General features: G+C 38.7%; 1 protein-coding gene across 1 annotated transcript in view; it reads right to left on the bottom strand.

The window, feature by feature from the left end:
- Positions 1 to 14,321, bottom strand: part of ophn1 (oligophrenin 1) — a 32,451-nt gene extending 18,130 nt beyond the window's left edge. The window contains exons 1-12 of the mRNA XM_029447733.1: positions 13,680 to 14,321; positions 12,011 to 12,106; positions 11,504 to 11,565; positions 9,785 to 9,856; positions 7,200 to 7,301; positions 6,999 to 7,109; positions 6,072 to 6,176; positions 5,840 to 5,969; positions 5,636 to 5,736; positions 4,952 to 5,043; positions 3,776 to 3,854; positions 1 to 7 (exon numbers count right to left, since the gene is read on the bottom strand). The exon at positions 1 to 7 is cut by the window's left edge and continues 27 nt beyond it. Of these exons, the coding sequence (XP_029303593.1) occupies positions 1 to 7; positions 3,776 to 3,854; positions 4,952 to 5,043; positions 5,636 to 5,736; positions 5,840 to 5,969; positions 6,072 to 6,176; positions 6,999 to 7,109; positions 7,200 to 7,301; positions 9,785 to 9,856; positions 11,504 to 11,565; positions 12,011 to 12,106; positions 13,680 to 13,833 (1,111 nt within the window). The 5' untranslated portion in view covers positions 13,834 to 14,321. The remainder of the gene's footprint in view (positions 8 to 3,775; positions 3,855 to 4,951; positions 5,044 to 5,635; positions 5,737 to 5,839; positions 5,970 to 6,071; positions 6,177 to 6,998; positions 7,110 to 7,199; positions 7,302 to 9,784; positions 9,857 to 11,503; positions 11,566 to 12,010; positions 12,107 to 13,679) is intronic.
- Between the last annotated feature and the right edge of the window lie 1,251 nt (positions 14,322 to 15,572).

Below are 15,572 nucleotides of genomic sequence, written 5' to 3'. Positions count from 1 at the left end.
GATAGATCTGAAATGAAAAAAAAAAGATGGAAAAAGGAAATTGAAAACATTGAAACACATGGATAAAATCTATGACTGGCCTTCGATTGTGATTAATGAACACATCTTTCTTTAAAACTAAAATGATGGCAGGAGGACACAAAGCTGCTGCCCTGACACCAACATCCTGCATACAGTGATAGCTTCCCAGATCATTTGGATGGGGTCCGTGAAATGAATTTCTATAAATTATAAAATTGTGCTGCATCATTACATATCATGCATATCTACAGATGGGGACCATTTGCACCAATAAAACAAGCATATTATGTTAAGTTAGCTTTTGTCTGGATTTATTAGGACCATGCCAGCCTTGCTCCTGTTCATTTCCTGAAAGCTTTTACGATCAATTCCTCGAAAAATATAAATGCTGTGAAGTTGAGTCCATATGCAGTTTGAACAGTATACAAGTGGTATTAACATGACTCAATTGTTTATATATTTAATATGTTTATCACTATAAAACCGGTCTGTCCAGGTCCAATGGCGTCTAAAAGTACACACGGTAGTAAGCATAGGTTTAATCGCTGTTAGGTATATTAAGAGTCATTGGAACATTTTCTCCCCTGTAACGGGTCCGTGGTTTATAGGACCAATAGCACAATTTTTTTATAATAAGTTTACCTTATGAGCAGATTCAAATCACATGAAAATAATGATAATAGAAACATGAAAGATTATTCCTCAAAACAAAAACAACCAAAAGATTTGGCAAAGCTAGAGAGCAACTGGAGTCAGTATAGTAGAGTCTTGTTCATGGACAAGTGTTTGTTTTCACAGGTTTGAAATATCACTATCCCGCCCTGTTATTGATTTATACCTGAGAATAGAAAAACTACTACTTAATTCTCTGCTTTCTATTGGGTGGATATCACTCAAAATAAATAATAAAAAACTCAGTTCACATGGTAGCTATGGATCCAAACTGACAAATCTAAACTATGAATGTAAAGATAATGAAGCATCAGATACATTAATTACAGACCTTTTCCCAATATTTAAATATTTTCTTTTTTTAAAGAAGTCTAAAACAAAAATGTCCTCTCGACATCTGGAGAGGAACACACATGTTTTTTTTCTCTCTTAAATCTTTTTTAATTCTCATTAGAAGTTCCAGTGGAAAGTGCAGATAATGGGGCTTTGAAGTGATCCGTAAGTGTAGTATTACATTTGTCAGATTGGCTCACAGGTTCATGCATGTCAACCACTCCTTGGCTTGGAAATGTGACAAATCTTCCAAAAGAGTGGTTTATGGACTAATGGACCAGCTGGCTGCCTGTAGAGACCGGTGTCGGCCTACTGTTGCTTGCCTCCAGAGCTCCCCCTGGGGATATTTATTAAAGTGCACAAAACCTCAGCAATGATGGCCAATGTGTGTCTGTAAGCAACTAACCATGATTCTTTATTATTGCATAAATCTGCAGATAATTCTTCGATTAACTGGGTAGTTGCTTTGTCAATAAAATGTCAAAAGAAATAGTGAAACATTGACAATAAACATTTGCCAGAACCCTGTGACGTTGTCAAATGACTTCTTAAAATAAATTCTTCTTCTGAAAAATATAAATCATACATGACAAAGAACTGCAGCAAATCTGAAAGCAGTGAATATTTGTCATCTTTGCTAAAAGAATGACAAAAAGGTATCTATTGCCGAATACTTTTCTGGAGTAGGCGTTTAAGGTCTAGTGTCTACTCTAAGTCAATACGTGCAAGATGATAGTGGAATTGTACTTTATAGAGTACCATATTAATGCTGTGCATTACACGTGGAAGTAGATCAGCATGCTTTCAGAGCTGGGCTCAAGAGACTGACAATAAGACAGCAGAGTATGAGGAAGTTTCAAAAGATGTGGTACAGAAACAGGTTGAAACATACAACAGTAAGCTGCACTATGAGGCCCATATGAGCCAATATCAAGTGTCCATATATATTTCACCTTTTCAAAAGGCATTTATGGCATTCAGAGTATAATAAAGTCGACAGAGTCTGTGTGGCAGAAGAGATTATTCTAATAGAACCCTGCAGAGTGGATCCTTGTCCAGACCTGGCAGTCGTGCAGTGCAGTGGATCTGTTTTCTTGACAATATTTGGTGAAAAGGCACTTTGTGAAATGTGCATGGTATACAGAAGTCAATAGGGAAGTTGCACAGGAACTGAAAAGTGTGCCTTGTTATTTTCACATCCTCTGGCAGCAACAGTCTATTTGTTTTGCCCACATCTCACACGACATACCCCGTTAAAACTAAACCGTCCAATATAGAAGATGTCTGACAAAAAGTGCAGAGAGAGCAAAATAAAATAAAAAATGTTTAAAGCTACAACCAAAAGAGGAATTAACAATGTTGTGTTTCATTGACTCAAAACTGCTGAGTACAGAGACAGACAGCAAGGTTTGTCTGATCAGGGAGGTTTCCATTAACACCTCAAAAAAAAAAAAAACTCCAACGGTGTGAACTCAGCGCTGCTGTCGGGTAAGACTACATCACTTAGCTGCACACTGAGGGCATTGTGTGCCTAACAACATTCATAACATCTCACACATCTGTAATAGACAAGCCATGATGAGATCACCTGTGCCTACATCCTGCGATGCTTAACACGTGTCACATGTGAGCTGCGTGTGCTGCGTGTCATTTCAACCTTCTGAAACCGACGGGGGGACAGGTGGTTCTCATCATTGGCCCTAAACACGTCTTAATACAAATACAGCCACTCCCAACATAGTCACTCACGAAAGACTGGTTGTTATCCTGGATAGTATCTTGAGCGTTGTGCAACATGTAAAGAAGGTAGTCCGGTCGTTATCAACTTCCAGTTCTGTCCTTCAGTAACAGAGAATATTATACATGGTGCTTTAACCTCCCGCCTCCATTGCTGTAATGCCTTGTTCACCTGCCTAAACAATGGAGCTACGGAGCAGCTCCAAACTGCTCAAAGCTCAGCAGCTAGACTTTTGAACAAAACAAAGCGATTCTCTCACATCACACTAGTTTTGGATTCACTGCATTGGCTTCCAGTCTCTCTTTTAGGATCCATTTTAAAGTGCTCTTCATGGTGATCTGGCGCTGGAGTATATAACTGAGCTCCTCACACCGTACTGTCCCAACAGGCCCCTCCGGCTGACCCTGTTGCTGCTTTCCATGTTTGATCCCCCATATAAAACAAAAGCAGGCGCTCATGTCTGCGTATATGTATGTTTATGTAAGTAGGCATGTATGTTTATGCACTTTTGCTTATGTTTTGTATTTCCTTTGAAAGCACTTTGTGTTTATGACTTAAAAACTGCTCTAAGAAATATGATATATTATTATTACATGACGGGTTTAATAACAAAACATGATGATATTGTTTCCTTAAAACAAATAAATATTATTTAAAAAACACACTGCATAACAAATCAAGTAATTTGTTCAGGCTTCAACAGATGCTGTTATTGTGAATATAAAAACACATTTAATTCGAAGAAATACATATAAAAAACTGAAAATTACATTGTAGCTTATTTAAAGAAATTACAGATTTAACTACCAGAAACATTGATTTAAAACAGGCTTGGATAGACTCTGTTATGTTGATTGGAAATGGAAACTGGCACTGGGAGTTTTCCGTGTCAGCACAATAGCTAGTAGCCATGTGTCTCCCTGGTCGCAGACTCCTCATAGCATTGTAAATATGTTTGGCAGTTTTGGAGAAGAAGAATCCAAACTGAGATGAGATTAGAAATTAACTCACAGGTTCTTTTCCATCCATGGCCTCCATCCACAACTTCCTGTCTCCCTCTGAAAGAGCTTGGAAAGTGACGGGTGTGTTTCTATGGAAACAGTAACAAATGCCATTAAAAGAGGAAAAGGTTTCAATTCAATGTCCAGTCACACGATGTACTGCTGCAGTATCCAACCATTGTGAACATTTAGTTCTCTAAGCTCCAACACGTCACACATCTTACACATATTACAGGCACAACAGGCTGGACAAAATAAGAACACCACAGGAAGAAGCTTCTTTGAAGAAACTGAGTACATCCCATGTGTTAATGATGAAGGTAGCAAATGGAGACGAGTAAGTCAAGCGTGAAGAGATGATGATCCATTGATGCAATCTGTCTTCTGCGGAGGCAACTAAATCTGGTGCCAAACTTTACAGCTTGTAGGCTTCTGAATCAATTGTTAACTATGACACATGTGCTGCCAGTTTAAAGCTCTTTCTGCCAACTGCACTAACTATTTATATGAAGAGTTAAATAGATAACTGTGATGTTAGTGAGTTCATGCTTTTCCTCATTTGTTTTCGAAGCTCTTGCATGTCAGTACACCTAAATGGGACACTAATGTATGCTGGCTTCGTGCAAACTGAAATGAAGACAGTTTCAGCAAACAAATGGAAAATGGAGGAATATATAAACTCCTTCTAGGGAGGTCAAAGGTCGGGGTCAGGTACTAGCACCAGGAGCATTTTAGGGACTTCTTGAGCCGACAACATTATCTGCACTAGACAGCACTGCCACCTTCAGTTGATCTAACAGCCAACTCCTCATTGTTCAGTTCACAATGCCGCAAATGAAGTTGCTCAACATTCAGAGACACTTTCAAGCACTTAATGAATAATTTAAGCAACTTTAAACCTTTTAAAACACCCTGTCAACACTCCCGAGTATTTCTGCATGATAGGACAGAGCAGCCTATGGCTCGAGTGTCTATTAAAATGCACTTTGTACTGAATGGTCCGCTTGTATAAATATGAGCTTGTTTTGTTCCTTCCTCCTAAAATCACAGAGTTCGCCATCTGTTTGCAGCCCGTGCCCGTTGCTTAGGGATTGTTTGGGCTACGGTCCATTTAGCCCTCACACTCTGTCCTTGTGAGCCACCTGTTTACCCTCACCTCAGTGTCTCAAAATGTGTTTGCACTAACCTCTCGATAGTTTCCATGTCAAAGCAAAAGCGCTTGTCTATGGACTCTGTCTTCCGGCGGATGCAGGATTTCAGTGTCAGCTGCGTGGTGCCCTGCAGACAGAGAGGGAGACAAAGTTGGTTGTGTGATGATAATGACAGCAGAGCAGTCTGAGGTTATAAACTGCCGACAGATGCTTCCTTCAGAAGTCAGAGCATGTTTGTCTGTGGCTATAAGTGGTTGCTTTGTAGTAATTAGGGATGCACAAATAGATTTTTTTCAGCCTATAACCGGCAATCACCTGCTTCTTGTGGTGGATATCGATAAGATAACCGATAATTTCACATTTTTGTATTTTAAAAAGAAGTTCATAACCTGTAATTCATGCACACCTGAGGGTTATAAATTCTAAGATGGATGATTTAATTGTCCAAAGCTCTGACCTCACCAAATCTAACTGAGATCACTATTGTTAACAACAAAAACAAAGAACAGCTCCGACTCTTCTTCTCTGGTAAAGTACATCAAAAACCTTGTATTGCAAATTGTAATCGTGTTTCCCTCTCTATCGGAGTGTGTACATGCTGCGCTTGTTATGTCAATGAAAGTAATTTGGCTTCCTACTGTATTAACAGATAATGTATTGAATATAATATCATTATTGGAATAATACATTATGATATGAATTTATTTTCAGTAAATCACCTGTTTAGTCGTAGGCTTCTGTTCACAAGGCACCATGACCAGCTGTCTCCCCTCCTTGTGATACTTGCAATAATATTTGACCCATGACACTCCCAAAGCCCCTGATGGGACAAAAAAGAAAAACAGAACAGGCCTCGTCAAAGGGAATTTCAGCAAGAGCTTGTACAAATATCATCCTTCTGTATAAACATCTAGTACACGTACACTTCTCCTGACAGTACAGATAACCCTCCATGGGCAGAAAACTGTGCATTTTACAGATCTGGGATGGGTGTTTCATTCTTTTCATCAGCTCCTCCATCTCCTCGCTTGTGCTCTCGTAGTGGTTTCTTGTCTGTGTGCAAAATGAGACGGCACTTTAGAATCTTATGGACGACCGATTAAAGGACATTAAATCTCCCGAATGGCATCATTTGTTTCCATTAACACCACTTACGTTCTGCAAGCTGAGCTGCAGTTCTTGCTTGTAAGGCATAAAGTCCTGAGTCATCTCCACTGTCAGGTTGTTGAGCGTTAGAACGCTGTGAAGAAAGGCCAGCACCTGTTCAACCAGAGCATAAAATGTCATACTTTAACTCATAATATGTTGTTTTCTGCCACTGGATAAAAACAAAGAAGTCTAGTTTGAGTCTGTCTCTCAATCAAAACAATAACAAAAGATGGAGTTTGGTAGTGTCGTGAAGTAGCGTGGGATCATGGGAGTTCTTGCCTTCCCCACCATTGCCGTCATTGCAGTCAGCTTCTCCCTATTAGGATTCCTTCAGCGTTCAGCGTTAAGGACGTTTTTACCGGAAACCACATTATCCGCAGAGAAAACAAATCGGTGTTTCTCCAGCGCTGTTCAGCGGACATAGGATGGAGGTGCTGCGAGCTATCTGCTTACATTTCCTCAGCTTGTTTTTATGTTGTTTTCTGACTTAAGCTCCAGATGTCCGATGAATAAAATCCTTCATCCGGTTAAAATACAGTTAAGAATGACCACGATCTGAAAAGTGTATCATAAATATGTTGCTTAAAACTGGATAAAAAGTAAATTTTTGAGCTTCTGGCAGACACCCACTACGCTGACGCATGCTCGAAGGATTTATTTAGATATGAAAATTGTTGGAAACATTTTGGATAATGTAAGAACACAACTCAACAAAATATGTAACATAGGTTTATTGATTTTTAGACATTGTAATGCTGAAAGGTTAACTATTATACCTTTAAGACTGCTGTAGAGAAGAGCCAGAACAAAGGAACCGCTACCACTGGGAATGTTTTTATCATTGAGTTCTCCTTCTAATGTGTACGGTATATTTCCTCAATCTGTTGCAACATGTGTGTAGAAGAGAAAGAGACCACAGGCAGCAGCACTCACCGGCTCCACCACATCAAACTTCTTCTTGACCTGCACCTGATGGATCTGGTACACATAATCCACCGACGATTCATAGAAGTTCACTCGCTCTTTGTCAAGGAGTTCATCAGCCTGTAAATAACAATAAACAAAGAAGACATTTTAAACAGGGATCAGTTCTACATTTCACTACACAACTGATCAACACGTGTTGTACTCCACCTCTTGAAGTTGACTCTCTTTCTTCTTGGTAGAAAGATTCAGGTGTTTGTCCACCTGAGAGTGATATTTTTCACTCTCTTTCTCGAACTTCTTTTTCTTTTCCTGCAGGACAGATGTGTTTAATGTGCAAATGAAAGATGAAATCAAGTTTGTTTTTTTTATCTGACAAAGCTTGACTGAAAGACAAATAGTGATTAGAAATGTTCATCTCGCTTTTAAAATTGAGCTGCTCTCAGAAACCAATAGATTTTATAGGTCGACTGAATGAATTTCAAAACAAACCCTAATATTTAAGCACTTAAAACATTCAATAAGTCAGCCGATCATTTTTTTTTTTCAAATAGAAAACATGCTTTTGCTAAAGACTCCTTAGTATAAAGAAGACGCATTTCTGTACTGTGATTTTTCTATCACTTATCAACTGACATATGCCAATACCGACATATCTGCAATGGGCTAATGTAACTCAGTTATTTTCAACCATGGGTCACTCCTGTAGTTGTCAGGGGGTATTTGGAGAAATTGTAGGTCAACAAATGTAATAAAAAGTAATTGACAAATGGTGAAGAAATGTATGAAACATAAAACTGCAACTGTGACAGGTCTGTGGGTGTCACGCCACACTAAAGAAGGTTTGGGGACTTTCCTAGTAAATTCTATTTTGAGCACTTTTAGTGTTGTTCTCTTCTTTTAGACTATTGCTCACTAACTCACATGTACGTTCTCAGTGTAAAGAACATGATACAGGATACAGTCACTCAACATTACCATTGTGTTGGCTGGTGAGGGATGCAAATCTACTTGCTACTTTCTTATTTTTGCTATTTCTGCTATTTTTGTGTCCTGTGATAACCTTCTTCTCTTAAGGCCCTGTCACACATGTCCGTATGGCAGAAACGTGTGCTGGCGTATATGAAAATTTGTCTGAGTCCAAATACGTTCAACTTTTCATCGGATCGGAAAAGTGAACATATACAGATACGCATGTCTAACCTATTGATAGCGCATCACTTACCAATACAAAATGTATCAGACGAATACTCAACAAATGCATAACGTATACAAAAATATGGCGTATACAAAATATCGGCAACACGCTGGTGTACGTAGATATAAGGTAAGGTATAAGTAGTATTCATTAAGAGCTCACTGTGTTACGCTGGGGTGCGTTGTTGAACGCTGATGTTTTGAGCATGTTCAACATTACCGGACGTTTCCGACGTGTGCTTCATTAGATATGCAGACGTTACGTGACAGTTAGACATACGTGAATACTTACCTACGTAAATATAGTATGTGAATACCTACGTACATTCAGGAAGGTGAATATGTTAGAGGTACGTTAGATATAGGCTACGTCGGCTGACGGTGAACCCTACAGCCAACTTATTGATAACGAGTGGATAACCTATTCCTACCCTATGTTAAGATGATGCCTGACGACGGAGTAACTTATTAAACGTGTTTCTACAGCTAGCGTTCAGCTAGCGTTTCGGGAGCTTATTGGGGTTTGCATATAGTATGTAGGGTCCCTGTGAGTAGCTCATCCTCACTTCTTCACAGCACGTCTTGATGAATACATCAACCCAGCATCAGAGAGCATGGAGGATGCGACAAGAGTACATTCTGTTCTCCAGCATCAGCATGACGTGAACCAAATGGCACTTTTCCAGCTCCGTTGGCCAGGACGCTCTGATACGTTTTAAATAAGTAAGTGATACGCTATCAATATGTTGGACATACGTATAATAATTTGTTATGTATTTGTTATGTATACATCAGCTACAACACCGCTGTGGAAAAGTTGGACGTATTTGGACTCTGACAAACTTTGAGCTACTTTTCATATACGCCGGCATTCTGTCATACAGATATGTGTGACAGGACCTTTACTGAGAAAACCCTTATTTTCTTAAGCAGTACATTATTTTCTTGAAATGAATAGTTTTTGTTTTAAAATTGGCCAAAATGCACATAAGTCTGTATAGCCTGCAGTGTTTTGTAATGTTTAGTTATTGGAACAATTAGAACAATTGTTGTTAGATAAGTCGTACATTATGACATTGTTTTTAAAATGTGTGTTTTAAACATGGTTAATTCAACAAGGATCTGTATATTTTATATAAAGTATACTTCATTTCCACATGCGGGTTAAATAAGAATCGACACAGCAGCAAGGACAGAAAGCGGCCGGTTAATAAATACACTGAGCGGGGAAACAACTCTTTTGATCACCAGAGCAGAACCAGAAATAAACTTAAATGTCATTCTGAATAATCAAGGGGATATCCCAGAGTTTCCTCATGACTTTAAAAGCAAAACAAAGAAAGTGAAGTAGCACACGTAAGGTCAGAAAAACATTAAAGACTGTCCTTAAGAGGAATAAGGTCTTACGAGTACATGTTTTACACATAAATTTGTAAATAGATTTGGGGAAGTAGCTCATATCATAACAACCTGTTTGGTACATGGTTGGTATCATATGTTGTATGATGATTGGACTCTCCACTCATAGCAACAGGGCTTCTGTGCCGACGCCAGAAGTGACTACTTACATTTCCCTTACAGAGCAGAAAAACACTCACTTTTGTAACTCCTATTTGCTCCTTTCTGAACTTCTCCAACGGCTTGATGAGCAGATCGGAGGCGTTCTGAACCTGGACAGGAAAACATGGAGCAGCGGTTACTGCGCTGAAACTCTCCATGCACAAACACACACAAACTGTATTTCCATATGTAGGACGCACTTTTTCACACATTATGTTTGTAGATCAACTGGCTAATCTGAGGGGGGGGGGGGGGGGGGGGGCTAACATGTTGAAAGGAGATTAAATATCTCAAGTGTGAGCGTGAAAATGTATGTTTCATAACAATGCTGCTCTTCCACACCATTCCAAGCACAGTTCAACAGATGACCTCCACTTTTAAAATTAGACCTGGAACCAGAAATCCCAGTCTAACAGGAACTGCTACTGTCGTGCCTTCATTGCTAAAGTGTACGAGGATGAAACAAAGAAGTTTGTGTCTGAGTTTATCTGGCTTGGTAAAAAAGAAAAGATGTGCGTAATAACAATATAAAATATGAAAATAAAGCAACGCAGTTTTTTTTAGTAATCGAGTACTCTACCGATTTATTGAGTAATCGGATAAAAAATACTTTTGCTTTATTAAAGAGCAATACTAAGTATACAAAAGATAAAACAAGACTGAGCAACTAATTAGTTTCCTTTTTAGAAAAATCAACATTTTCATTATTTAAATTGCATACAATAATATTATGTCCAAAGTACCGTACCGTCAAAAATACTAAATGTTATCCTTTTACTCTAAAGTAGTTATTTGAATAAAAAAATAAACTATTCAAATGATTAGGAAATATATTATTGTATTTTTATTTAAGTATTTGCTTTAATAAATAAATCTTTGCATTGGTAGTTTTAATGATGTATTATACGCTGCTTAGAGCTGGTGTTAGGAAGTTAAACAGGTCAGAATTCCCTCTCTAATATTTATTTTATATTGCTGAGAAAACATCTCCTTTAAACTGCTGGATTTATATTAAGTTTGTCCCAAAAAAATACATTTGGCAAGATTAAACAAAGCCTCGAAGCAAAGGATGGTTTTTAGTTATCGAGTTAATGGACCTTTTTGAGGATTTGTGTCAGCCCTATAATACATCATCGTTAAAGGTTGTGTTTCATGCAGAAAATGCTGTTTTCAAGTAAAAGTCTTTGGGTTTTGGACTGATAACAAGACGTTTAAAGACATCGCCTTGGACTTGAGAAACTATCGTGTTTACATTTACAGAAATGTCTTTTAATGTGCACTGTCCCTGTAACTTTAAACTGCATAAATACTGTATAGGATGGACATCTTTCACTATTTTCTGTCATTTTATAGACCTAATGATTAATCTGGAAAATAAAATGGCAGATTAATCGACAATGAAAATAATCGTTGTTGCAGCCCTAACACATGCAACAACATGCAGCCAATATGGAAGCTTTAACAAAAAGGGAACCAGAAAACAAAAAGAGGAACTGATAGCAAAATCATTACCAGCATTGCTCTCAAAAAGGCCACAGATTAACACACAAAGCAGGTGTGTGGATGTGTCTCGTGATAGCACATTAACAGATGGAATAGCTAGAAAAGTGTTGATTTTCCATCACAACATGCAGGATAGCCGTAAAACAATGTGCCAAGGGTTCTAATCTTTAGTGCAAGATATGTCGGTGTGGTTTCTAATATCTAATGAGTGTTCAGAAAGGATGCAGTCAGCGTGGAGGAAGTCGATAATCTACCAGCATCATCCTGTCGTGCTCCACTTCCTGCAGGAGTCCGGCAAACTCCTGGAACGACTGAGCTGGAGATGAAAACACGAAGATGATGAGCGGAAAAAAGACGCAGCACATTCTTATCTTAAGTGTCTGACGCAGGAAACACAATTGGAAAGATTAAATATGAAACAAACTTCCTCCAGTTTTTTTTTACAAATGTTCATTACAATAGACTTCATGATGACAATATTTCCAGCTATTGTTTTGTTATACATATTTGTCATTAAGCTCTGAGGCAGATGTTTTTCCTAACCCTATTGTTTCCCCGATTCCTCACATTCAAGTTGTGAGGAATTACCGAGTGGCGGTCAAATCTGATGTGAAGTCTTTTTGTAAAGGCTCATTCTGACGTGCAATCTGTATTTATTCATATAGTGTTAGTAAACACTATGTTCCACAAGTTCTCTAATAGTTATTTCATCCTCATAACTTTAAAAGTCAGTAAACATAAACATGTCAGCATTATTTTACCGATGTTAATCTCATCATCTGTCAGGGAGTCACCGATGACGTCGAACTGGAACACACTGAGAGTCTGGGAGAATTTCTGTATTGCCAAAGAATAGCCTGTGAAGAAAACAACATTTAGTCCTTTTTAGTCCAAAACTTTAACTAGAGTCAATTCTTCATCCTTTACAATCCACCCAACTCCCATAAAATGTAAGTGCAGTGCAGTCCAGGATTATTGTCACTTAGCGTTTCTTCTTTCTCTGGCAGGAAAGTCTAAAGTAGAAAATTCACCCTTGGCCGGATTCATCAGCATAACAGCAGCCAGCGTGCGGCCTATGCAATATGTTATCCCTGCTTTGTCTGGGTTTTATAATCAAAACAAAACAGTCTGTCAGATTAATACTGGAAGGCTTTTTGATTGAGGAACTTGGCTAACATACCTAGTATCATATTCTAAATCCCTCTTTTTGTAATGGAACAGTTTTCAACTTTCCATCATTTCACATGGTTTTTCCATCAACAAATTGTGTGTTCAGTTTATTTTGGATTCTTGCTTTGAAGGAATACTTCTCCCACAACATGAAGGACCATTAAAACACCTTACTACTTAATACACTTTAGACTCATTTGGCAAGAAGCACGTCTGCTGAAGTGTGAGACACAGTAAGGTTTTAGCGATACGTTTGGGAAGTAGTGAGCATACGACTGGATATATAAGACTTAGGTTATTCTGCATGAGTTGTGTGAGAGTTTGTAAACGGATGTTTTGGTATAGTTTTGCTGTTGTTAAAAGATGTCCTCATTTACTTCAATTCATCAAGACTTTTGCCCTTCTTTTGATTCTTAGTTCACCGTGTTGGCATACACAAAAAGGTTTTCTTCAATTCAAGGTAACAAGAGGAGAGTAATTACAATACAAATGATCATTTTGTGGATGAAGTATTCCTTTAATAGTGTCTTTCCATAAGGCTTTTATTGAAGACAAAGTTCACAAAACCTACAGCTGGAGATCAGTGTTTAAAGTGGAAAAGTTGTACAGTACTTGAGCAGTGAGTCCTGAGAGGAATATGTGACATTACGAATATCTCTTGGTGCAGTGAGCACCAACAACGGATGGAGCACTCGTGACCTCTGGCTATTCTGTGCACTGACGAGACAGTGGGACCCTCACCACTCTGCAGCGCTGCCACAGCACCTACAATGACCGTTTCTGTTTCCGAGGTGAAAAGCTCGTCACTGGGATTTGGACAGGCAGAATAGTATCTTGGGAGTCAAAACAAACAGTGTTTGCCCTCCTGGGTGCCACACTGGCTTAAATATACACATCTACTGCATGCTGTCACTGGCTCTGCCTAGTTCATACTATCAGTGGGACTGGTCCCACTCTACAGCAGGCAACATCACACACAGAGGAGAGGTGCAAAGCAGCACAAGAAGACAGCTGCTCATCCTCAACATCTGCACCAGATACATGGCCTTTCAAGGCAGACAGTTTGGTCCTCTCCCAGGGGAGCACTAGTACCTCCCTGAATGAGCCTCTCCCGCCCACCCACATTGATCCTGTCGGCCCTTAAAAAGGCCCAATGATGCTGCTGATCTTCTTTCAAGTCTCATCACACCACTATACCCACATTCAATGAGCAAAACAAGTGATTTAAAAACAAGAGAGGTCTGATTTAAGCAAGCTTACCTCTGATTGCAGTGATCACACTGTTGCCATCTTTTATCAACTCTTTGAGAAATTTGCTTGTCCTCTCCAGCTCCAGTTCATAACACTTGAGAGTCTCTCTGAAGTCCGGGCTGTCCAGATAGCAGTCACTAAACTCCAGAGGAGGATGCCCCATCTTCTAGGGCAACAGGGTTTTCAGACAATAGAAACTCTGAATTTGTTATAGCTCTATGAGCCTCGCAGCATACGCTCGTCTACCGCTCACTGGTCATTGCTGCTCAGTTGAAGCGACCCATCTGTTCAGAGGAGCACGAACCATGGTGTCCGTGGGAGCCTGCGGCGGTCTCAGGTCAGGTATGAAGTGCACTAAGCAGTGAAGAGACACGGGTTTGATTCACTTCCCTCTTCCCCTCGTCTGACGCGCTGTTTCAACCGTAATTTAGTTGTATCCTGGTCTTCCTTACCACTTTTTCCTTGTTGCGGTGTCGTGATTAGAAGAGCGGCTAGAATCCATTTGGACGCGTCCCATTCCGAAATACTGCACACTTTCAAGAAACCTCTTTACGTCCTTTAGCTAGGTTTGAAATCATTGTTTGATTTGTTTGATAGCCGCACGCTATTACACCACTGAATACGTGTTAGTAGATATATATTTTGTTCAAACAGAGATGTTATACACATCCTCAAGCCCTACGTCTTTACAAAGAGCGTAACATAAAGCTGAATGGGACGCGGACTCTGTAAAAAACTTCCCCTTTTCCACACCCAGGAGGTTCTTAAAGGGGCTGCACAGTTGCTGTCATTGTGTTGACGGAGCTGCTTTCAAGTGCTGTCGGAAATCTGCAGACCAAGTACTCTGAACTCATGAATTGGACAAAACAAATAATACAACTGATAAAGTGGGAGTTCATAAAATATAATAGCCCAGTCATTACACATATATTATAATATATATATATATTTATATAGTAAATACATATTTATTTTAAAGAAGAACAACACAAAATAATTAAATAAAAGGAGATTAGATTGTTCTTAATATTGCACTTATCAAAATCAGAATCAGAATTAGTTTTTTATTCTCAAGTAGGTTTTTACATACAAGGCATTTGCTTTGGTGTATAATAGTGCATACATAAACACTGTAAGAGAAATTAAAATTGTAAAAGATAAGAGAAATATTGAAAAAATAAAATATTATAAAAACTATTATACAATTTAAAAGATGTGTACAAGAAACGTAGATGTACAAAAAATAAAATAAATAAAGAATATAACAAATTACTATGAATTATATTAGAGATGCAATACATTTAACACAGAATCAGCTGTCAATCAGCAGATACAGAAAGTTTCCACATATGTTCTTGAGGTGCAGTGTTCACCTAATACAGTGACCTCCACAAAGTGTCACAAGATAAATCTGAGGGGTCACAATGAAGAAAGATTATAAAAGATTTTTCATTTATTCATTTCATTTCATTAAATATAACAAAGATGGGAGGGCGTTCTTTTTGGTTGAGCTGGTCACAAGTTGTTGCAAGTAGACATTGCTTCATTTTAAAGGTAACACGGTCTGGTTGTAATGGGCATCTTCTAGTGTGAATGTGAACTTCCCTTAAGAAATAACACAAACAAAGCTACTATAGCACTGTGTGTCGTAGGAGAATAATTTAAGCTGCATAGCAGCTCATGACAAAGACACACGTGCACCACGGAAACAACGTGTGGGGCCCTGAACATATCACAAGAAGGTGATTGTTCCACAGTGAGACAGATCACACCTGCATGTGACTGGGTGTGTTCCTGCATTTAAGATTAAGTATCATAATATAACTGGTCTTTGTTGCACAGGCAGTTTTCACCACACTGTCGTCACACAAAAACAATAGTATAAATATGTGTATAGGAATA

The sequence above is a fragment of the Cottoperca gobio genome, chromosome 14, assembly GCF_900634415.1.
Source record: "Cottoperca gobio chromosome 14, fCotGob3.1, whole genome shotgun sequence".
NCBI lineage: Eukaryota > Metazoa > Chordata > Actinopteri > Perciformes > Bovichtidae > Cottoperca > Cottoperca gobio.
Note: the sequence above shows the minus strand (reverse complement) of the source record. Positions and strands in the feature narration are given on the sequence as shown.